This window comes from Chinchilla lanigera, unplaced genomic scaffold (genome assembly GCF_000276665.1).
Source record: "Chinchilla lanigera isolate Chin_1 unplaced genomic scaffold, ChiLan1.0 scaffold00105, whole genome shotgun sequence".
Lineage (NCBI taxonomy): Eukaryota > Metazoa > Chordata > Mammalia > Rodentia > Chinchillidae > Chinchilla > Chinchilla lanigera.
Window position 1 is genome coordinate 2,008,099 of NW_004955506.1, and position 20,864 is coordinate 2,028,962.

The 20,864-nt window shown below is 52.3% G+C and overlaps 1 protein-coding gene across 3 annotated transcripts in view; it reads right to left on the reverse strand.

Moving 5' to 3' along the window:
- Positions 1 to 1,323: 1,323 nt before the first annotated feature.
- The window catches only part of Rptor (regulatory associated protein of MTOR, complex 1), a 392,354-nt gene continuing 372,813 nt past the window's right edge, over positions 1,324 to 20,864 (reverse strand). For all 3 annotated transcript variants that reach the window (XM_005407318.2, XM_005407317.2, XM_013506089.1), the window contains 9 exons: positions 19,629 to 19,743; positions 18,113 to 18,237; positions 16,078 to 16,182; positions 9,229 to 9,335; positions 7,183 to 7,310; positions 5,478 to 5,564; positions 4,524 to 4,640; positions 4,008 to 4,137; positions 1,324 to 3,360 (listed from right to left, as the gene is read on the reverse strand). In XM_005407318.2, the coding sequence (XP_005407375.1) occupies positions 3,292 to 3,360; positions 4,008 to 4,137; positions 4,524 to 4,640; positions 5,478 to 5,564; positions 7,183 to 7,310; positions 9,229 to 9,335; positions 16,078 to 16,182; positions 18,113 to 18,237; positions 19,629 to 19,743 (983 nt within the window). In that variant the 3' untranslated portion in view covers positions 1,324 to 3,291. The remainder of the gene's footprint in view (positions 3,361 to 4,007; positions 4,138 to 4,523; positions 4,641 to 5,477; positions 5,565 to 7,182; positions 7,311 to 9,228; positions 9,336 to 16,077; positions 16,183 to 18,112; positions 18,238 to 19,628; positions 19,744 to 20,864) is intronic.

The following is a 20,864-nucleotide window of genomic DNA, read 5'->3' on the forward strand; positions in this document are numbered from 1 at the left end:
TTCAGGCGGAGCTGCGGCACTGCCTGAGTGATGCCGGGCATCCCAGCCCAGTGCCTCCAGGTTTCCATGGCAACCACTGCCTTGCCACCTTCCTGGCCAGGGCTCAGAGCTGTGGACATGTCTCAGGAAATTTGTTTATTTACAGTCCCCCCTCACCCACCATACCATGGCCCTGGGTTTGCTGACTGAGGCTGCAGGTTGCCCCTAGGGCCAGAGATCCCTGGGACACAATGGCCAGCACCAACCCAGCTAATTCTGGAAGACAAAGCCATGGCTACATGGCACACGAGAGCCCAGCCTTCCCCAGCCCTGGCAACCTGGGCTGAGGATCTGGAGTCTTTGTGGGCTCTGCCTGGAGGGAGGATATTTGGGGTAGACAGAGGGATGATATGCAGAATAATGCCCCTCAAGACATCCACAGCCTACCTCTGGAATACAACCATGTTTTGTTACCTGGAAAAGACTTTTTTTTTTTTAAATTTTATTTATTTATTTTTGTCTTTTTGAGACAGGGTCTCACTATGCAGTTAAGGCTGGCCTTGAGCTCACTTTGTAGCACAGGCTGGCCTCGAACTCGCAACGATCCTCTGCCTCAGCCTCCCAAGGGCTGGGTATTACAGGCATGCGCCACCATGCCTGGCTGCAAAGAGGGTTGTGGTACTGACCGGCTGCTTACAGCACAGGGAGATTACTCCCGATTACCCGGATGGGTCGGATCAGCCAGTGTCCTTCAAAGTGGAAGGGGGAGGCAGGAGGGTCCAAGTCAGAGCAAGGGGCTGTGAGAAAAACTACCAGCTCCTGCTGGTTCTGAAGGTGGGGAGATCAAGAACCAAGAAGCAGGGGCCCTAGGACATGCAGTGGCCTGGAAGCAAACCTTCCCCTAGATAGCAAGGCAGCCAGATGGTACCCTGACTGGACCCTGTAAGCCACCACAAAATCACAACTGGGGGTGAAGTAAAAGGAGAAAAAACAGAAAGCAACAGGCTGGCTCTTCCCCAGTATGCTTATTCCTGAATTTGAGTCTTTTCTTAGACAACTACAGGGCTGGAGGTGCACTAGGAAGACACGGAGGCCCAGTCACCAGGACAGACTTTTGCCTCCCATGGACATGCCAGGCCCCATGTGCCTGTCTGGAGGGGTCCATATGCAAAGTAGCCCATGCCTTGGGGACAGCACAAGGTAGCTGGAATATTTGCCAAAGACCTGGGCAATGTCCCCAGCCTCCCCACAGGACCTGCTTCATCTGCCACCCTCAGCAGGCAACGATATCACCAAAGGGTGGGCATGCTGCTGCCCTAAGGGACAACACAACACAGCCAGACATTCCCGCATTTCTTTATTTTTTAACTGTTTATTGTTTGTCATTGCTCATAGTTTCACATTTTACAATTCCATGTTTTGTCAAAGTCTTTTTCAATTCTCATTTTGGTAAAATAAATAGAGATAAAGGAACTCTAGGTCACTGCTCTCTTGAGCCTTGGTTAACTTCATGATTGAATTTTCGCATCCAGCCTGTGAAGACCCAGCCCCTGTGGCAGCTTTTGGACCTACACGCCATGCCAGGAGCCCTGGGGGGTTGGGACAAAGGGTCTTGTCACCTCCAGAGCCATCTGCACTTGCCAGTGGTAGTTTTTGTCTCACAATAAACAGATATGCAAGTTAGGCTGGAGTGGAGCTGACCCACCCTGAGTCAGCCACTGAGGGCCATCTGCTGGGCATCTGTGGGTGGAGTTCCCCCCAGAAGTTTCCAGTGTGTCACCCACTGGAGCACCTGCAGAGCTGGGGGTGGGCTTGTGGGAATCAGTCCAGATCTGCTGGGACTCTCCTGACTCCAGGCTGTTTATTTGCCCCCAAGAGGGGAACTGACTTCATCTGGAGCCTTCTCCTGGGGGAGTGAGTGTTTCCAGGGGCACCGAGGGCCTTCTTCTCCATCCTTGGGTCTTGTCCAGCTCCAGGTTGGTCCAGTGCTGTCTGCAGGGTTCCATGTACCCAGAAGATGCTTTTGGCCAAAAGTGAACCACTGTCCACAGCGCAAGGGACCTGGCCTTTCTGTCCTGGCTTTGACTCATGTGCCCACTGCTCCTGGCCTCCCCCTGGCAGAATCAATTGAGCCATCTCATGCCTCCATCTCTGGAAGATCCTGATTCCCAAGGAAAATGGAAACAATCCTTTTGGAAACACCATCATTACAGTTGTGCTGTATGTAATTGCTCAGCACTTCTCTATGCGCCTTCTCAGGACTAACTTGTCCATACAGCTTCCCCAACTTGCACATGTGCTCACACAGGCACACACGTGCCAGACACGCAAGGGGCCACCAAGGAACTTCTGTATTGCGGCCTGCAGGAGGTGAGCCTTGGTCACACCAGTGTGGGGGCTATCACTCTACCCACAGACCCTGGGGGTCCCATGGTGCCTCTGCAACTGTGTGGGTGATGAGTGTGCCTGCGCGCATGCGTACCTGTGTGCAGGCAGAGGCAGAAGAACAGGCCCTGGGATGCAGTACTGCTCCATGGAGCAGCAGCACTATGGGTGCCCCGGCACACTGGGGTGAAGCCACAGTTGCCAGGAACCCATCTCACCTGTCCAGTCACACAGAGCCCTATTCTTCGGGCAGCTATGTGTGGAGTGGCCCAGTCTGGAAGCTGAGCCAAAGGTCTGGCTGTGCAGGGGCCTTTCCTCAGTCCTGAGACATAGCCAATGACAGGGAGGCTGCTGGGCTGAGCAGCCCCAGGGCTTCAGAGGGCCAAACAGACTGCTTCCTTCCACACTCACTGGCTGCAGCCCCTCTGCCTTTCCCTCCCCCACCTCTTGAATCTCTAGAAGCACCCAGCCTGCTCTGAGTGGTTCCTGCCTTATACTTTGAGAGGACAGTGGGGCCAGGACAGCTGGAAGGGGCTGGCTACCTTAGGCCCTAAGGAAGCTTCTTCACCAGTGGTCCATCTTTTCTGTAGCTAATGCTCTAGTCACATGGAAAATAAAACAATTATGTCCCTCTTGAAAAACCTCAGAAGAAAAACAGGCCTGGAAGAGACCATGATGTGCTGTGACACGTCATGAGTCCCAGGTGCCCAGGTGATGGATCGAGGCAAGAAGCAATGTCAAGCCAAGGCCCTTCCTACCCTGGACTTTCTGGATATTACAGTGAAGACAGAAAGAAAGTACAAGGTCCCTCCTCAATTGGCAGCTGCTGAGTCAGGAGCCGGTGTTGGTGGTGGGGCGCTACACCTGGAGTGAGTGGATTCATTATGTACATGGTGGCCTCGGCCTGGCGGGAGCCCTGGGGTGCTGCTATCTGACTCGTTTCTCCACCGAATACACGGAGATGTAGTAGTCGTTGCTTCCCACGGCCAGATGAGGCTGCGAGAGAAAAGAGGGACGAGGCATGAGCAGGGCTGCTGGGCAGGGTTGCTGGGGGTGTGCAGCCCGAGTCCCAGCCCAAGTGTCATAAGCGATCCCCCCCCTGCCCCCCCGCACCCAAGATAGGCTTGGAAGCTATGTGTTGGTTAACCTCTAGCTTTTAGCAGGGATGATGCATCATCACCCTTCAAGGCGGGCGATTTGTATACTACCCACAGTTTCCCGCAGTTCTCTTTAGGACTGCCTCCCCCTCTGGCCACTCCAGGACAGTTCTGGGAATCAAATGTGTGTTTCAGCTGAGAGCTGCATGCAGGCTCCCATGGAGGGCAGGCAGGCAGGCAGCATCCTAATTTCAACACACACAGCACACAATCCACTGGTAGACTTGGATTAAGGACCGGTGCCCCTGTGCACTGATCTGTGGCTCCCTTATGGGGAGAGGAAGCCTGAACTCTGCCTGGAGATTCCCCAGAGACAGGGGTTCAGGGACCCAAGGGCACTCCTGTGCAGCCTTCTGTGCTGTCTACTTTTTCCTGAGATGGGGGAGGGGCCTGGGTACAGGAGTCACTCAGGTGGCCCCCTGACTGCTGCTAGCACCCCACTTGTCCACATCCCACCTCCACCCGACCCTGGCATGTGAAACAGACCCAGTGTGGGTGGAAGGCCAAGCAGCTGATGGCTCCAACACGCTGGCCCATGAACCCATCATAATACTTGATGTTGTTGATCAGCTCGCCATTTCCGTTGTAGATGGCAGTGAACTGGTTCATGGAGCCACTGCAGGGAGGGAGTAGAGAAGTTCAGGATGTCAGCTTCTGCCTCCTTTTAGGGCGGGATAAAGGGTGGGCCCAGAAGCAAAAGACTGAAGGGATAGGGACAAAGACAGGGACTGGGCTGGCGGCAGCAGGTGGAGCACCTGACTCATGGAATGGCAACTTGTCTCTTGTTGCCTTCCCATAGGGACTCGGGGCTCTGCACCAGAAATACCTCAGAGGCCCCGAGAGTTTGCTCCGGGAGGGGAATGGAGCAGGGAATAGATTTTTTGCTTTTATTTCATAGTAGTACAGTTCATTCTTCCAGCCTGTTCTTCAGAAGGCATGAGGGCCGTGAATCCTACCACAGTGGCCTAGGGCTCTCTACTCACAGGGAGACGAGGCACCTACCATGCGATCAGGTTTGCCTGGGGATGGATGTCCAGGGCCGTCAGCCCCTTTACGATCTGTAGCACGTTCACAGACTCCGGCATCCGGGGATCGAAGAAGCGAACATCTCCATTGACGCTGCAGGAAAGGGCCACAGCGATACCTATGGGCAGGGCCCTGGGGACACCCTACATCCCCTGGGCCTGATTTGGGGAACAGTGGCACTGGACGTGTGGAGTCTGATGCCCATTTGTACATGCACTGCTTGAGGCTGAGCCCACCAAACCCAATGCTGCCCATAGACCCTTCCCTCTGGTCTCAGCAGCCAGGCTCCTGCCAAGCTCTCCCAGGGCCAGAAAAAGGATCTGGGGTTGAATGCCCCAGCCAGGTCTGCAGAGAGGGCGTGAGCAAAGGCATACGAGGCGAGAGGCACTGTTTCTAGTGAGAGAGATCTGACTGTCCCAAGTCTCTCCCAGGCCCATGACCCCTGCCTTCCACCTCCCACAGTTGTCCATCCTGACAGTTATGCTTTGTTTTTATACCACAAAGGAGAAAAGAGCATCTCTTTGAAGAGATGGTGGCTTTGTGACCATAAATTACATTTTGCTGTCCTGTTAACAGGCAAATAAATATTCTCTGCTCTCAGCACAGTATTTACCGAGCAGAGGAACTGAATTTATGTGCAAAAAATGGCTCAACTCCACAGCGCGACAATCCTGCTTTGGCACCATGCCTGCAGCTACCTACGGCCCTGCATCCCCCACCCCCGCCTGTGGGGGACATGTCTGCCTGTGGCTTCTTCTGCTTGCAGCCAGTGGGCATCTGTGCTGTCCCTAGCCCCACACCATGACTTTTCAGGGACAGTCCCTGAGCAGGAGTCAATTACTGCCCCCAAAATGCCAACACTTCCCAGCTGCTTAAAAATGGAGGGAAAATAACATTTTTACAGTCAAACATTGCACACACTGCTGTTACCTCACACTCACGATGTGGCCCTCAGGGTGCTTCTGTAGATAGGCCTTCACCACCCAGGCTGTGTGCTCCCGGTAGGTCATGATGCGGCTGCAGGGGAGGAAGGCACTGTCAGGGCAGGACTGGGCAGCTGGTTGGGTAACTCTTTCCCAAGTTGGAGTGGCATAATAACAAGTGGGCTGGTGTCACAGATTAGCTCCACCATAGATGGGGGTGACAGTCTCAGAAGCCACACACATGGCCTTACACTGAGGCAGGGAAAATGGGGTTTGCTGAGAATACCCAGGCTACCTATGCTGTGGGGCCTGCAGGCCTTGCACTGTCCATTTTGCATATGTGGCTAGTGGCTACCCCGGGTATGTGACCTCTCCCAGGCCTGCTCCAGTGGGCACTGTTGTGCCCCCGCTGGCCTGGTGCTTGGCTGAGCCCTGAGCTACTGTTAGGCCTACACGAGGAGGCCACCATTAGCCCAAGAGCAGCTCAGTGGGCAGACAGCCCGGTCATTGCTGGGCAGCTTAGGAAGCCCCTGTATGAGGCCTTTGGTACAACTGAATACCCCCAGCCTCCACAGGGATCGGAGCAAAGGTATGCCCTTGGGGCAATGGACAGTGAAGGCAGGCATTTCCTCTTTGGTCTTGGCCACCAGGCCCTGGTGGGAGAAGGGTCCTCCAGTGAATGAGGGCCCACAGCCATGCTGACCTCTAGGGTCTCTGCCTGACCCTCAGGGCCACTCCAAGACTCTCTAGCCTTTGTGGGGTCAATCCCCAAGTTTACTCACTATCTAAGTAGCTTTTTCTGGAGAGGGAGGGGGGTTGAGAGACAACAGACATGGTATAAGACGCACCCTTTCACCCAAAAAGGTGTACCCACCTGTGGTTGCTCCCCACAGTGGCTGCTTTTGGATAACAGTGTTCCCACTATCCAGCAAGTGACGTTCCCACAGCGGGGAGCCATATGACCAAGGCTGCCCTGTGGCAGAAGGTGCACAGGCCTGCAGCTGCTCTGGCCTCATGTTCCCCCAGGCCCAGCCCTGCCTAAGGTGATGTCCCAGCTCAATTCTTTTCCCTGAGGCTCCTCAGGTCCCAGTGGCTGCTGCTATGTGGCTACTGCCCTGCCTGGGGTCTGTACCAGGTCACTTGCCAGGGCGCAGGGCCAGTGGTGGCACTGTCATCTCCCATTGTTGGGCCTTGGGCCTCAGTCCAGTCCTTTGGCCATCCACAGTAAGAGAGCAGTGGGAATCACGGGATAGACTTGTCATGCAGCTGTCAGCACCGGTGGGGATGTCCTAGGCAATGGCACCAACCCTGTAGGGCTGCTTGGGCAATGCCCACCCAGCAGCCACATGGCTCAGTGCCATGCTGTACCTGCTTGTGCTCTTAGCCACTCTGGATACACATGCCCAGGGGGAGGTATGATGTTCAGCTGATGCCCTGGAGCTGAGATGGCAGGTGTTCTGCCAGGTCCCTGCCTTTTTAGTCTTACTCCAGGCCACAAGCATAAGCCACCACTCCTGTCCATGTCCTGTCCCCCTCCCTGGGCCATGGGTACTGGCCTGTGTGGGGACATGCCTGGCTGGATACCCCAGCTGGCTTTGTGTTCCACCGCAGGCTCCTGGGGAGGCGTCACATCTCACTGAGCATTGTGGACAACACACCAACAGTGAGATGGCTGCCCCATGTGGAAGGATCCCACGCAGCAGGTACTTTACCATTCACTGAGTGCCATCCTCCTATCATAGACACGGATGGAGCCATCACCAAGGCCAGCCACGATGAGTGAGCGGTGGGAATCACAGGACAAACTTGTCACGCAGCTGTCAGCACCGGTGGGGATGTCCTAGGCCCAAACAGAGAGCAGTGAAGATGAGATATCCAGCTGCCCTGCAGCACCTGCTTGGATGCATCCATGTTGCTCCTGCCTTTGTCTCCACTGCAAAGGGTTCCTAGGGACTCAGTCCAGCCCCGATCAGTCTGAGTGTCTGCCCTGCACCTTTGCCCACCAGCCACGGCAGGCAGAGCCCAAGAGGCAGTGGCAGCCTGCAGGCACCTCTGGGACACCCAGCTCTTGGTGCCAATTAAACTTTCCAACAACGCCTCCCTCCTTCCTGAAAAGAACGACGAAGCATATCTTGGCAAGGAAGAACCCTCGTCAGCTCCCTCTCAAGTCTCCTAATTAGTTGGGGGAAAAGCTGAGCAGCAGCTCCCCTGTTCCCCTTGGTGCCCATAAACGCTGCAGAAGGGCAGAAGCAGTGATGAATGCCTGGCAGGAGAGAGCAGGAGATAAAAAATGGGCCCCAGAAGGGTAAAAGTGCTTCTCCAATTACGTCAGGGACATCTGAGGGGAAATCCACAAATACAGAAAACAGCCCTGACCAGGTGAGAGGAAGAGGAGGCTCTGAACAAGTCCCTTGCACCCTGATGCAACAAGACATTGAATGGGGGTGTACTGATGGCAACTGTGTAAGAGCAGCTGCTCAGAGGGTGGGGACACAGCCTGAAGGTTAGTCAGGGAGGCCACTTTTTGGGAGGTCTGCATGATGTCTTGGAAAACAAGCTGTGCATCTGTATTTTTACACCGCACAGTCAGGAAGTGGGAAACTTCCAGACAGGACAGAGCGGAGGTGCTCATGGCAGCCAAGGGTTAGAGTGACTTTGGCTGCAGCGCTGCCCAGAGAAGCCACAGCAACTTCTGACATCTGTGGGTAAGCAGGCCTCATGTCCGCCAGCTCAGGGAACACCTCATTCCCTGCTCAGGTCCTCAGCTCTGCAGAGCTGCTTTCCTGTCACACATGGCCTGTGCCTCCACGTGGGCAGGATGGAGAGGCTGGGTCTATCTGCACCTTTTTGGGGATCAGGAGGAAGGATGCTCTTGAACTAAAGCCCCCCCCCCCCCGCCACACTGCCCCTACAGTGTCTGTGGCCCTCCTGTGCTCCAAAGGAGGTGGGCCCAGCTGGATTCCAGTGGGACAGCTGCCTGGCTTTCTGCTTTCCCGGGGGTCTTGGGAAAAACCAGTGCACTCTTCCCTCTTTATTAAAACTGAAGATAAAAGATGCTTTAGGGGCTGAGATGCAGCTCATTGGTAGAATGTGTGCTTAGCATGCCTGACGCCCTGGATTCAATCCCCAGCACCAAAAAAAAAAAAAAAAAAAAAAAAAAAAAAGAAAGAAACAAAAAAGGTTCCTTTAAGAAGCTCACAGTGGCTGTGCATGATAGCACACACCTGTAATCACAGCACTCAAGAGGTTGAGGCAGGAGGATCATTGCAAGTTCAAGACCAGTGTGGGCTACGAAGTGAGCTCAAGGCCAGCCTGAACTGCATAGTGAAACTCTGTCTCAAAAACAAAAACCAAAAAACAACAACAACAAAAAAAACAACTCAGTGAAATAATCATTCTAAGATATTTCACCCTACTGATTTCTGATATTCCTAAATTTGCACAGATAAAAGAATATTTGAAAATAATTAGGACTAGCATAGGCTTAATTACATTGCAGTGCAGGGTCAAAGTGCCATGATTAATGTACATCCACAGGTAGTTAGTTTCCAAGGCTGTGGAGCTGGTTCTCTCCCAACAGCAAGGCACATTCTTCTCCATCTGCCTTCCCAGGACAGCAAGAGGCAATCACGTACTGCACTGCCCCAGAGACCATGGGTCATGACTATCTACAGTAAGGGGAGAGGGGAGAGACTGGAAGGAGATAGGTAAGGGGACCTGAACAGTGACCAGGCACTTGCCAGGCCCTCCAAGGTTACCTGCACTTTCGTCTCACGGTCTGTGTCCCAGATCCGGACGATCCGCACATCCCCTGAACTCATGAGCAGGCCAGTTTCTTGCTCCCAGTCTACCACCATCCCAGCTCCTGGGAGACACAGAAGCAAACAGTTAGTGTGTGGGTGCCAGGCAGGCTGGGGGCTATTCTGCAGCCACTCACCCAGTGGCTCCAAGGAGCATCTGCCAGCCCTTAACCAATCAAGTGGGTCCATGTGCCCCATGTAAACTTGGGCTGGGGCTCCCAGTATGCCCTGAGTCCAGGTCAGTATAGCTCCAAGGGTGGCATTCTGAGCCTCCTCAGAATCTAGCTACAGCCAAAGCATCTGCTAGAGGAACAGTAAGATCACAAGTCCTTTGGAATGCTGGGGCACAACTGACAGGTCGGATGACCTCAGAATGGCCATGATGGCATGAAGATGAGTCTTTTCCTGGCTACATCAAAGCTCCAGGACCCCAACTTAAGAAAAGAAGGAACTCTGCACAGGCCATGGGGCACCTGCACCTGCCAGCATTATAGAAAGGGGACTGAATACAAGGTTGGGGACACTGGTGGACAGGCAGAATGAAATAAGGAAGGCCTCGCAGGGCACAGTGGTGCACACCTTTAGTCACAGCTATTTGAGAGCCTGAACTTGGTCTACATGTCCACAAACTGTAAGATATGCCTCCCACAATTCAAAACATTCACCAGCTGCAAAATGGAGTCTATTTTCTAGCAACTTGCTTTTTTTCCTTTGGAGTTCAAGGATTTATTCAACTCAATACAGATAGACCCACTTAATTCATTTAAATCACATTGCATTCCCATGCACACTCTTTCAGCTACGTGTAACTCTGGAAACCACATCACAACCAGCAATGTCCTCACATGCCCTGTCTGGAGCAGGAGGAAGTCCCTGGAAGGGAAATGCAGGCCATGTGTGCTGCACACATGCAGTCTCTCCAGGTGTGACCACCTCAACAATGAAAAACAAAACAAAAAGGGAAGAGAAAAGGAAGAGAGATGTGTCCATGCAGCTCTGGGCTTTGGGTTCCTGGCCTATGTAGCCACTCATGAGGACACTGGCAGGCAGAGGCCCAGGACTGGGGCCTGTGGGGTAAGTGAGCAGGCTCTGGAACAGCAGGCGAGGAATGTCCTGTGTTCTCTTGGGACTGGTGTCTGGTATCTGCTGAAGGGAGCAACCCCAAGAACAGAAGAGTCATCCTCCATGTGAATCAACTACAGACGGATTCTCATCCAGGACTCTGCCCCACCTCTCTCCTCTGCTCACTCTCCCTTTCATCTGCCCTGCTACTGGGGTTCCCAGCTGATTCTGCTGTCTCTTCCTAACCAAGACTCCACCACCGCCCCAGGTCTGGGGTCCACTGTTTGGCCATCATTCTCTTTTAAGAGATTCTTGGAAGTTTTTCAGAGGTAACTTCTGCAGGAAGAAAACATGGGAAGAAAACCCAGAGATCAAGAACCTTGGCATTGCTTTTCCAAGAGTCTCAATATTGCTTTTCAAGGAACCTTAGCATTGCTGGGGGCCTGAGTCTAACAAGCTGTGGTTCTTGCTTCTGGAAATCCTTTCCACGGGGAAGCATATGGGCATCAAATTGACCACCTGTAATGGGGAAGAAGCAGTGGCTTGATGGTACTTCATGCAAAGCCCCAGGGCCTAAAGCCCAGAGGCAAATGGATAGCAAGTTTGCAACTTGAGACTCAGTGGGTGTCTTGGTTACTTTTGTCTCATTGCTGGGACAAAATACCTGACACTCAAAATTCAAGAAGGAAAGGTTTATTTAGCTCACAGTTTGTGGAGGCTCCAAGGCTGGGTGGCATGGCACAGGGGCAACAGTTCATAGTGGCAGAAGACAGCAAAAGCAACAAGAACAAACTGGGAGGAGTGGCAGAGAGCAAACCTCTTTCTCTCCCTTATATTGTATGCAGGCTACCTGCCCCAGGGTGGGTATAGCATTCACATCCAAAATCCTAGCATTGGACCATAAATCAATCAAAAACTTTAGAAGCCCATCCCATGACTGCATGAGGCTTTGCAGGGACAAACCATAACAACTGAGTAGAACACAAAGAACAGTCCTCTAGTATGGTGCTAATATGTGTCTGCCCATTTGTCAAGCATTGAAAAGATATGTCTTCACCACAACAAGCCCCTAGATCCTGGGGGTACATTTACTGCCAGACAGCAAAGCACATTATACTGAAGCTTTGTGGCAGAAGGGACAGATGCTGGGTCAGGAAGGGAGCTGGATGCTTCCACACGGGGAGTGTAGCTCACTGAGCAGAAACTGGTGAGTGGGAGCTATGCATGTTTCACAAGTGTACACTGGCCCTTCCCTCCCCAGGTCATTGCCAAGGAAAGGTGCACCACCACACTGGTGGAGGACCCCTTGGAGCATGGCTACGGGCCAGCCTCACTGAGTGTCCCTGGGGCTGTTCTTCAGAAGGACTGCTGGCTTCATGCAGGCCAACAGCCCATGCCACCTTATTGGACAAGTGGGTAGTTGTTCCATATTTCTTGGCAATGCCAAGGCCTTTCCAGGACCAGGGTTGACCTATAGATGGTGGCAGCAATGCTAAGGTTGCTAATGACAAGACCCTGGCATTCTGAGACAGGTCTGCTGACACCCTGCTCACCAGGTCATGGGAGGTTCAAGCCACATGGGAGCTCTGGTGTTCTCCCTGCTCTTAGTCAGCTCAGGCTTCCATAATGAAATACTGCAGACTGCGTGGTTCTTACTTCTCAGTCATCTTGTCAGCTCCCAAAGCCATCTGCATTTCATTGGCAGTTATGGCCTCAACACATGAATCTGGGGGACACATTTAGTCCTTAACATTTCTCCTAGGAGAGAATGTGGGCTGGGTCGGGGCCAGGAACCCATGCAGGGGTTCATGCCTATCCCAGGGAAGCCATGTCAGACCCCAGAAGAGGGATATGTCACTGGGGCAGCCCAGTTCCAGACCAGGACAGCGAGCACCCAGGGTTTTTAGGTGAATATAACCAACTGCAGAGCCTTGCCCACCAGGCTGTGCTCTGAAGGACTATGTTCCTGCCCTGCTGCCCTCAGTGCGGCCCCTTTGGCAGGTTTTGGTTGAAAATGAAGAATGAAGGCACACTCTGGGAACTGCAAGAGCATTTCCTTAGGGGTATCTGACCTTTGCCAGACCCACCATCCCTAAGGGTTTGCTGCCCTAGAAGGGGACCTCAGATCAGTATCGTACTGTCAGGATGGAAGGCAGCACCCCTCCCTGGCCCAGTCTCCTCATTGAGTGGACCTGAACACTTCTGACCAACATACTGTGTCAACCTCAGGACAAGGAAAGAGAGGCTGTCCAATAGCAGGCAGTGCTATATATCCCCTTTTCCTCCCTTAGAGCACGAGGAGGCTTCAGAGCTTGGTCACTATCTCTACCAGACTGGTGAGCAGCCCCAGGCCCAGCAGCCAGTCCTGAATGACCTCTGAGGCCTGCAGACCTCCACCTGAGGCCCTTGGGAGTTGTGGCCCTGGACTCACGGGCTCTCTTTGCCTGGCCATGGCGTTCGTGCACTGGGGTCCTCCCTCTGCTTGCTTCCTGGCTTCCCAGTTAATAACTATTAATAACTGACCAAAGCCCCAGATGCATGTCAGCATTCACATACTGAGGCTGGGCCCTTCTCACTGCTCTGTGGGGAAACTGCAGTGGGATACTCCCTGCTCCTGTGTCCTCTTGGCTGCCTCCAGCTCTACCCTGGGAATGGAAATATGTCTGGCTCCGACAGTGGCATTTGGAGAATAGTTTTGTTCTGCTTGTGGCCCAAAAGCTTGGCCTAGAGGGTCCACTGCTATCCCAGGCACCAGCTCTGGACATCCAAAGGTGTGAACAATCACTGGAAGAATACAGCGAGGCTGCCAGCTTCTGCCCACCCCCAGACTCCATAAACTGAGGTCCTCTGGCCCTTCTTTAGGATTTTTGAGGAAGTAGTTTTGGCACATCTTTCCTACCACACCCCATGTTGGTTTTGCTTGGGTTTTCAGGTTCTCCTTAAAACTTACAGAGATGGAAACAGAGTCAATCTTGAGTTTTCTTAACTTTCTTTCCTTTTGAACTTTTAATATAACAATTCTTCACAAAGTACTAAAACCTGAGTCCAGAAGGTCCATGGGACATGGCCCACCTCCGTCCCTATAAATCTGACATCACACAGCACGTGCAGCTTGTGCTAAGGCAGCTGTGACTATATAATATTGAGAGGCCACTGAAAGACACTAGGATAAGAGGGTACCCTCTGAAAAGTTGCCACCCTGTGAAATACAGATCTGCAAATCAGCTTCAGAAGCACATCTGTGCCAGATGAGTGAGGCTCCATTCTTTTATAACTTGCCTCAACAGCACGACCGGAGAAAGAACCAGTTTTAGTTCTCAGAGTCTTGCTAGACTGCCTCTGACACTGTGTATCTGCGGGCACAAAGAACCAGTTTTAGTTCTCAGGGTCTTGCTAGACTGCCTCTGACACTGTGTATCTGCGGGCACCTAAGATACAAAACTTATATGCTATGTTTCTATGGCAACAGATGCTTCCAGAGACTTTGCATCCAATTCTGAAAAAGACAGGATCTTTTTTTTTTTCTTTTGTCTTCTTGAGACAAGTAGCCTGGGGGTGAGGAGTGGCAAGGGAGGCCTGCAGGCCCAAGAACACAGCATCTGCCACCTTATAATATGAGTACAGGGTCTTGGCCGCTCATTCTGCTTCTCAACATGGGGCTCAGAACTTGACAGGAGGGCCATAGCCCGGGGGCCAACTTCACTTCTGCTGACAGTTCCCCCAGCTGTCACCCACCATCTCTCCTACTAAAGAATCCAGATGGGGCTGGAAGGGTGCAGAGGAAGTGTTATGGTTTGTGTCTGGATGTCCCCCCAAAACCTCAGGCAGTCATCGGGTGGGCTTCCAGAGTTTATGATTGATTCATGTCCCAATGCTGTGATTATGAGTGTGAGTGCTACACTGCCCTGGCAGGTAGTGTGCATACAGTGTAAGGGAGAGAAAGAGGCTGCTTGCCGCTGCTCCTCCCCTTGTGCTCTGCTGCTTTTGCTATCTTCCACTGCCATGAACTGCTGCCCTCTGCCATGTGCCACTCTGCCTTGGGGCCAGCTGATTATAAGACTGAAAGTTCCACAAACTGTAAGCTAAATAAAACTTTCCTTCCTTAATTCCGGGCATTAGGTACTTTGTCTCAGCAACAAGAGAAAAGTAACTAAGATAGGAAGGTGGGGTAAGATACCCATTGTGAAGAGCAGGTCCAGGCGCCAGTGGACACCTGCAGCCAGGAACTGTCCACAAACCAGGTGAGTCTGGGGCTTCTGGGACTGGGAGGTGAGTGGAGGGCAGCCAAGGGCCAGGGTGGTGGCTCTGTGCTTCCAGCCCCACCCTTCACGCTGGCTCTTCCTTAGTCAGGCCACGCAACAAGCGCCTACTGCCCCTGTCCCTCTGCTCTCTCCTTATTATCCTTTTCCTTGAGAAAAGCAAGGGCAAGAGCATGAGCAAGACTCTTCTCCCCATCTCAGAGCCACCCACTGACACTACCAAGTGCATGGGGGTGCCCCACAGGTACAGGAGGAGCCACTGTGACCTTGCCCTTCCCAAGCTCAACTCTGCCCCTGACCAGGCCCTGCTGTCCCTGTGTGGGAAGCTGACCACCGAAGACCCTGTGGGCAGTGTCCTAAGGAACTAGACCTAAGCAGGCAAGTCAAGTCACCTGCAAGGTGTCCTGCAAAGCAATCCCAATGGGGAGAACCTACAAATACCATGTGGATAGGGCTACTTCGGGCACATGTCAGCTACAGAGTTGCCATCAGCAGGACTGGGCAGGGCAGTGAGAGGCCTGTGGGGCAGCAGGGTAGACCATATGGGGAATGGCAAGACACAGATGGCAGGTGCTGTATTGAGTACACGGCTGCTCAAAGGAGCCCAGGTGAGGTGGATGTGGCTGTGTTTGAGGACGGTATAGATGAGGTTCCCCTTTAACAAAACTGAAAAATTTAAAAGAACGAAATATGAAGAAATGTCTGCCCTGGACTACCTATGCTAGAAGGAAGTAGCCCGGTGTCGGCCTTTCCCCATAACAGAGGGGCAGAGATGGACCTATGAGACCCAGGGCAGGCCTCTTAGGGACAGCTGGCTAGCAGCAGGATAAAGACCAAGACCAAACTCACCAGGGCAGAAAAAGCCACCACAGGGCCACTATTACTCTTTACCTAGTGTTAGCAGGGCACAGGCATCACGCTGGAGGGCGGCAGCCCCACAGTACCAACACTTTGGGCCTGGGAGGCTCTGGGAACACAGAACCCAGAGGCCTGACCTGGTGGTCTTCCAGATTCCTACAGAGGCCTTCCTGAAGGACCAAGAGGCACTTCCTTCCTCTCAAATTGTGGGGTGGCACAGGCAACATGCAAAGCCACTGAGCCCACTGGCCTCCTCTGCCCAGTCCAGGTTACCACTCTCCAGGGCATGCAGTTGGGCACAAGGAGCACATGATGTTGGCCACGCAGGCCTAGCCAGTGACAATACCTTTCCAAGTCACCCCTGGCTGAGGACAGCCCCACCCATGGGTGCTGGTCCCAACTCAGGTCCATGCCTGAGACTTGGCAGGGCACTTGGATCCAGGGCACTTGGATTCACTCTTGTGGCTGTCAGGGGAGGTTGCTGGGTGAGGATTTCTGGGGTTCTGAAGTAACTGGGGGAACTGGCTAAGAGGCATTGGAACTGCATCTCCTGAACTCCTAAACTACGGAGAATATGGGGATCTTGGTACTTGTTCCAGACCTCTTCCTCAGGAGCCCATGGACTTACCTCGCGTTGTTGGCAGCATGTCTGAGAGCCCCTGCCACGCAGTTACCATCTCTGGGTTCTTTTCCAAGTCAGCAAAGTTCTTCCAGACCCTGATGGCACCATCATCTGAAGAAGAGAGAGGGAGGGATGTGGCTCCACGCCCTGTGCTGGCCGGGCCTGGCTTGGCATGTGGGGGTCGCACTCCGCCTTGCAGGTCTTGCTCAGGCCCATGCCTTGCGGCACAACCTCCAAAATACAGCACGGTGCTCTGCAACTTTGCCTGCAGATTTACATTTGGACAACTAGGAAACCAGCACTAAAGGCAAAAGAGACGTGTAACCTCTTAAGCCTCTGCAAGCTGTAAAGTGTGATGCTGGCCAGCTGGGCAGCTCCTCCCCTGAGTTCTTATTACTGAGCCTCCTGCCTGGTGGTGAGGGGCTCTTGGTTGAAGCTGGAGACCAGCCAGGTCTGGTTCCTGGGTCTCCTAGTCACTTGCTTCTCATCTTGTGGTCATCTCTACAGAGGACACAACCTTCAGGGGCTTCACTCTTGTCCACCCCTATCCTTTGCAGTGATCTGCACACATCAGTCTGAGCATCTGAGGGAATCTCCACACTGTGGAGCTAGAAGGGTGCTCTCTTCCCTTTGTAAGGCACTGAGGCGTCCTCTGGCACCTGGGCAGGGATGTGGGTCTGTGCGTTGTATGAGTCTCTGTTCCTAGGACCCTGCCCTGGCCTCACTGACCCCACTGAGCTGAAGCCAGGCCTTTATTCCACATGAAGCCTGCTCTCTGATGTCCACCTAGCAGTGACTATCCCTGCCCGGGAAGTGGAGCCCTTCTGAGGTTCCTCTCCGATGCTCCCAACCCCTGGTGCTCAAAGGTGCTCATGACTGACCTGTCCTAATCCAGGCTCAGTCTTGCTAGTCCCTATTACATATGGTCTCCTTCCATCTCTCCAATGCCTACAGTAGGGAGGATGGCTTTGGATACTGGTTTTACCCTACTTGGGCTTGGGGTGCACTGCTTGGAAGGGTGGCTGCCATTCCTCATAGTCATGCTGGGCATAGGGAGTCAATGCTTTGAAGGAAGAGCCAGGGGCAGGAGTGGTGGTATATACCTGTAGTTCCAGCAGTCTGGCAAGCTGAGGCAAGGAAGATCTGGAGTTCAAGCCAGCCTGAGCAACTTAGTGACTTAGCAAGACTTTGTCTCAAAAAAAAAAGGCTGGGGATACCGCTTAATGTGAAGGTCCTGGTTTTAGTTACCAGTACCACAAAGAAAAAAGAAAGAAAGGGAGAGAAAGAGAAGGTAGAGTCATGCTGTCTGTAATAATCACCAACCTGGAAGGCTCACATGCCCAAGTCTAGGACAGAGGGCCCAGGGTGGGTCCTAGGACATTTCCCCTGTCTCACTGTCACCCTGCTTGGCTTTTCTACCTGCACAACCCCACCACTGGTGCTTCTCATGAGCAGGGAGCCATCCACAGAACCATGGCTGTAAAGCGCTAAAGGAAAACAACTGCTGCCCAGGGTAACTGACTTCAAAAACTATTGCTGCAACCAATATGAATGTGAAATTAAGATGTCTCAGAGCAAAAAGAAAAAAAACCTGAAACTAATCCAGAATGAGATCCACTCCCCATTGCTGAGACATTCCTGACAGACTGTTCTTCAGGCTAGGCCTGCAAAGGAAGCAGGAGCACATGCTGAGGGCCACACCACAGGTAGGAACCAGCTGGTAGCCCCAGGAGGCTACGGGCTATGCAGGCTCCAGCTTCCTCCCTCATTCCTGGGTGTTACTATGGCCACCTGAGTCTCTTACGAAGAAGGCAAAGGCTGACAGAGCATTTTTCCGAGACAGAAGGACTGGGGATCAGAGCTGGGAAGACAGTTCCAGTCACCTCTGTCCACACCCTTCCTTCATAAGCCCCCACTTCTGAACAGCAGTGGACTTCATTATGACAAACTGAACGAATGTGTTTCATGAGCCTCAGGACCTCACATCTGTCTTGCCCCTACCCTGCACCTGGCTTGGGTCCAGCAGGCCAGGCACACTTACCTGTGGCTGTGAGCAGCAGGGAACAGTCCTGGCCATTCAGGTACTCCATGGCAGTGACCCTGGTATACCGTGGGTTTCCATTGTGGAAGTAATCCAGCTTCTCCCCTTTCTCCCAGTCCCAGAAACTTGAGGGAATAAGAGGAATAAGACTAGTCACTAAGGAAAAGCAAATCCAAGCTACAGTGAGACCCCCACCTCACACACACAGGATCGCTACTATCAAAAAAGCAGAAAATAACAAGTGTGGGTGAGGATGTACAGTAACCATAGCCCCTGTGCTCTGCTGGGGGTGATGTGGTACAGAGGTACCCACTGTGTGAAACAATACTGCACTTCCTGAAAGAAAGCAAACATAACCCACTTAGTCCAGTCATTCCACCTCTGGGTGTACATCCAAGAGACTTGAACAGATAGGTGTTTATACACCACTTTCATAGCAGCACTGTTCACGGTAGCCAAGATAGCCACTGATCACGACAGTCAACAACCCAAGTGTCCAGTGACGGATGAATGAATGAACAAAATGAGGTCCATCTTAGGATGGATTATGATTCTGCTTTCAAAAGAAATGGAATTCTGACACATGCCAGAGCATGGGTGAACTCTGACAACACTAGGCTAAGTGAAATAAGCCACACACAAAAAGGACAAATACTGTATGATTTCACTCATTTGAGCTCCCTTGGTTTCTCAAATTCAGTAGAAGCAGAGTGGGGGTTGTCAGGGCTGGAAAGGGAGAGTGAGGAGTGATTGCTTAATGGGGACAGAATTTTAGTTTGGGAAGATGAAAAAATTCTGAGTTGGGCATGCTGGCACACACCTGTAATACCAGCTACTAAGAAAGCTGAGGCAGGAGGATTGTGAGTTTGAGTGCAGCCTGGGCAACTTAGTAAGACCCTATTTCAAAATAAAAAATTAAAAATTGCTAGAGATGTAGCTCACCAGTAAGAGTGCTCCTAAGTTCAATTCATGTAACACTGTAAGTGTGCTTAATGGCCTGACAGTGCTCTCAAACATGATTAATAGGTAAATTTTATCACAATTAAAGAGAGGGAGAAGTAAGAAGTAGAGAAAAAAAATGCAGGCATTTTTTAAGCTTTAGAAGGAGCCCCTTCACACTCCTCTCCCACAAGCAGGTATTCTGTCTATCACACAAGAGTGAGACTTTTTCTAAATTAAACTTGGGCTTCTCTTTGGAACACTGGGTATCTTCTGATCACTGATTTTTGGTTGTACACTATATTTTCAGAGGAGGTAATCAGGGAGACCCCCACATACCAGCTTTTTTAATATAGAAGTTGCTTGGAAGCTCTTGGCCCTGTGTGACCTATGGTCAGAACTCTCAACTATCCTGCAGCCAGAGAGGCAAGAGTGGGTCAGGCATCATAGAGGGGGGTGAGAAGGGATAGCTGTCTACTTTGTGAGGAACAGCAATGACAATGGGAGAAGGGATGTGGATTTATAGCACTGGGATGACTGCTCCCCAGAAAGGAAGTCTGCAGCAGGCAGTGCCTACCAGATGCTGTCCTTGTCTGCCACAGCCACACATGGTGTGAAAGGGTGGAACTTGACCACGGAGGGGACGCCAGGGTTCCTGTTCAGGAATATCTGGTCATCCAGTCTGGTAATGCCTGCAAAAGAAGCACACAGATGGAGGCTTGGGTGCCCAGCAATACTCACAGCATATCTCAGGGAGGCTGACATCAACAACTGTGTGTAGGAACCCAGAGAGGCATAAAGGAGAGGAAAAGACGGGCCAAAGACAGAAGGGGCAAAAGCACACAGTGAGGAATGGTGGGGTAACATCAGCCCAGTGTGTGCTCGGGGCATGTCCCCAACTGTGCCTTTGCTCAAACTCCCCACAGCTCCTGGCACACAGCTAGATGCTTAGCAAGCATTCAATCAACACTCATCAAGTTGTACATATTTGGACTGGGGCAAACTCAGCTGGTGAGGAGTCCATGGAGAGAGTGTTACAGACTTAGGAATGAAGCCTGGCAGAGGTGTGGCTTACAGACTTGAAGCTAAAACACGGGCATGGCCATCACTACCCAAGACCCAGTCAAGGTTCCAAGTCTTCTGCCTACAAAGAGGCTGGCTAGGAAGTCATATGACCTAAGGATCACAAGGTTCATGGAGAGGGGACATGGGTTTCCTTACCAGGCTGCACACGGGCTCGAGGAAACATACCCTCATAAGCTTTGTAAGAGCTTCTTGAGAAGGACCATGAAGAGGTTAAGATGCAGAGTCAAGATGGGTTTGGATATGCTTCTGGTGAATAACAAGGTTTACTCAGAGCAGTTGCATATTCACAACACAGGTTGGTCATACTTCCATTCTGGCCTGGAGAACTGGGAAGGTCCTCAGATCTTCCTGTGGGGCGTGGTAGGCCTGATGCTTGGCAGCAGGCCAACATACTCTGGGGCACCAGGATCCCGTATATGGGTAACTGACCTGGGCGCTGCTGTGGGGTCCATGTAAGCAGCCGTGCGTGTGTGCATGCCTGTGACCCATGCTGCTCAGGTGGAACCAGGACTACAGTGTCAGGGCTAGCTAGCCAAGATAGCTGACAGTGCTCAGCACTCAACCAGTCAGCTGTGCTGCCACCTCCTGATCCCCCAGCTTCTCTCTCTTAAGAGGCAAATACCAGTGGCAGCAGCCAGGAGATAAAGCTGCTTTGTGATCAGCGGGATTACACTAATCGAGGAAAACAACCTCACAGTTTCAAGTGGCAGCAACACAGTCTCCAGCC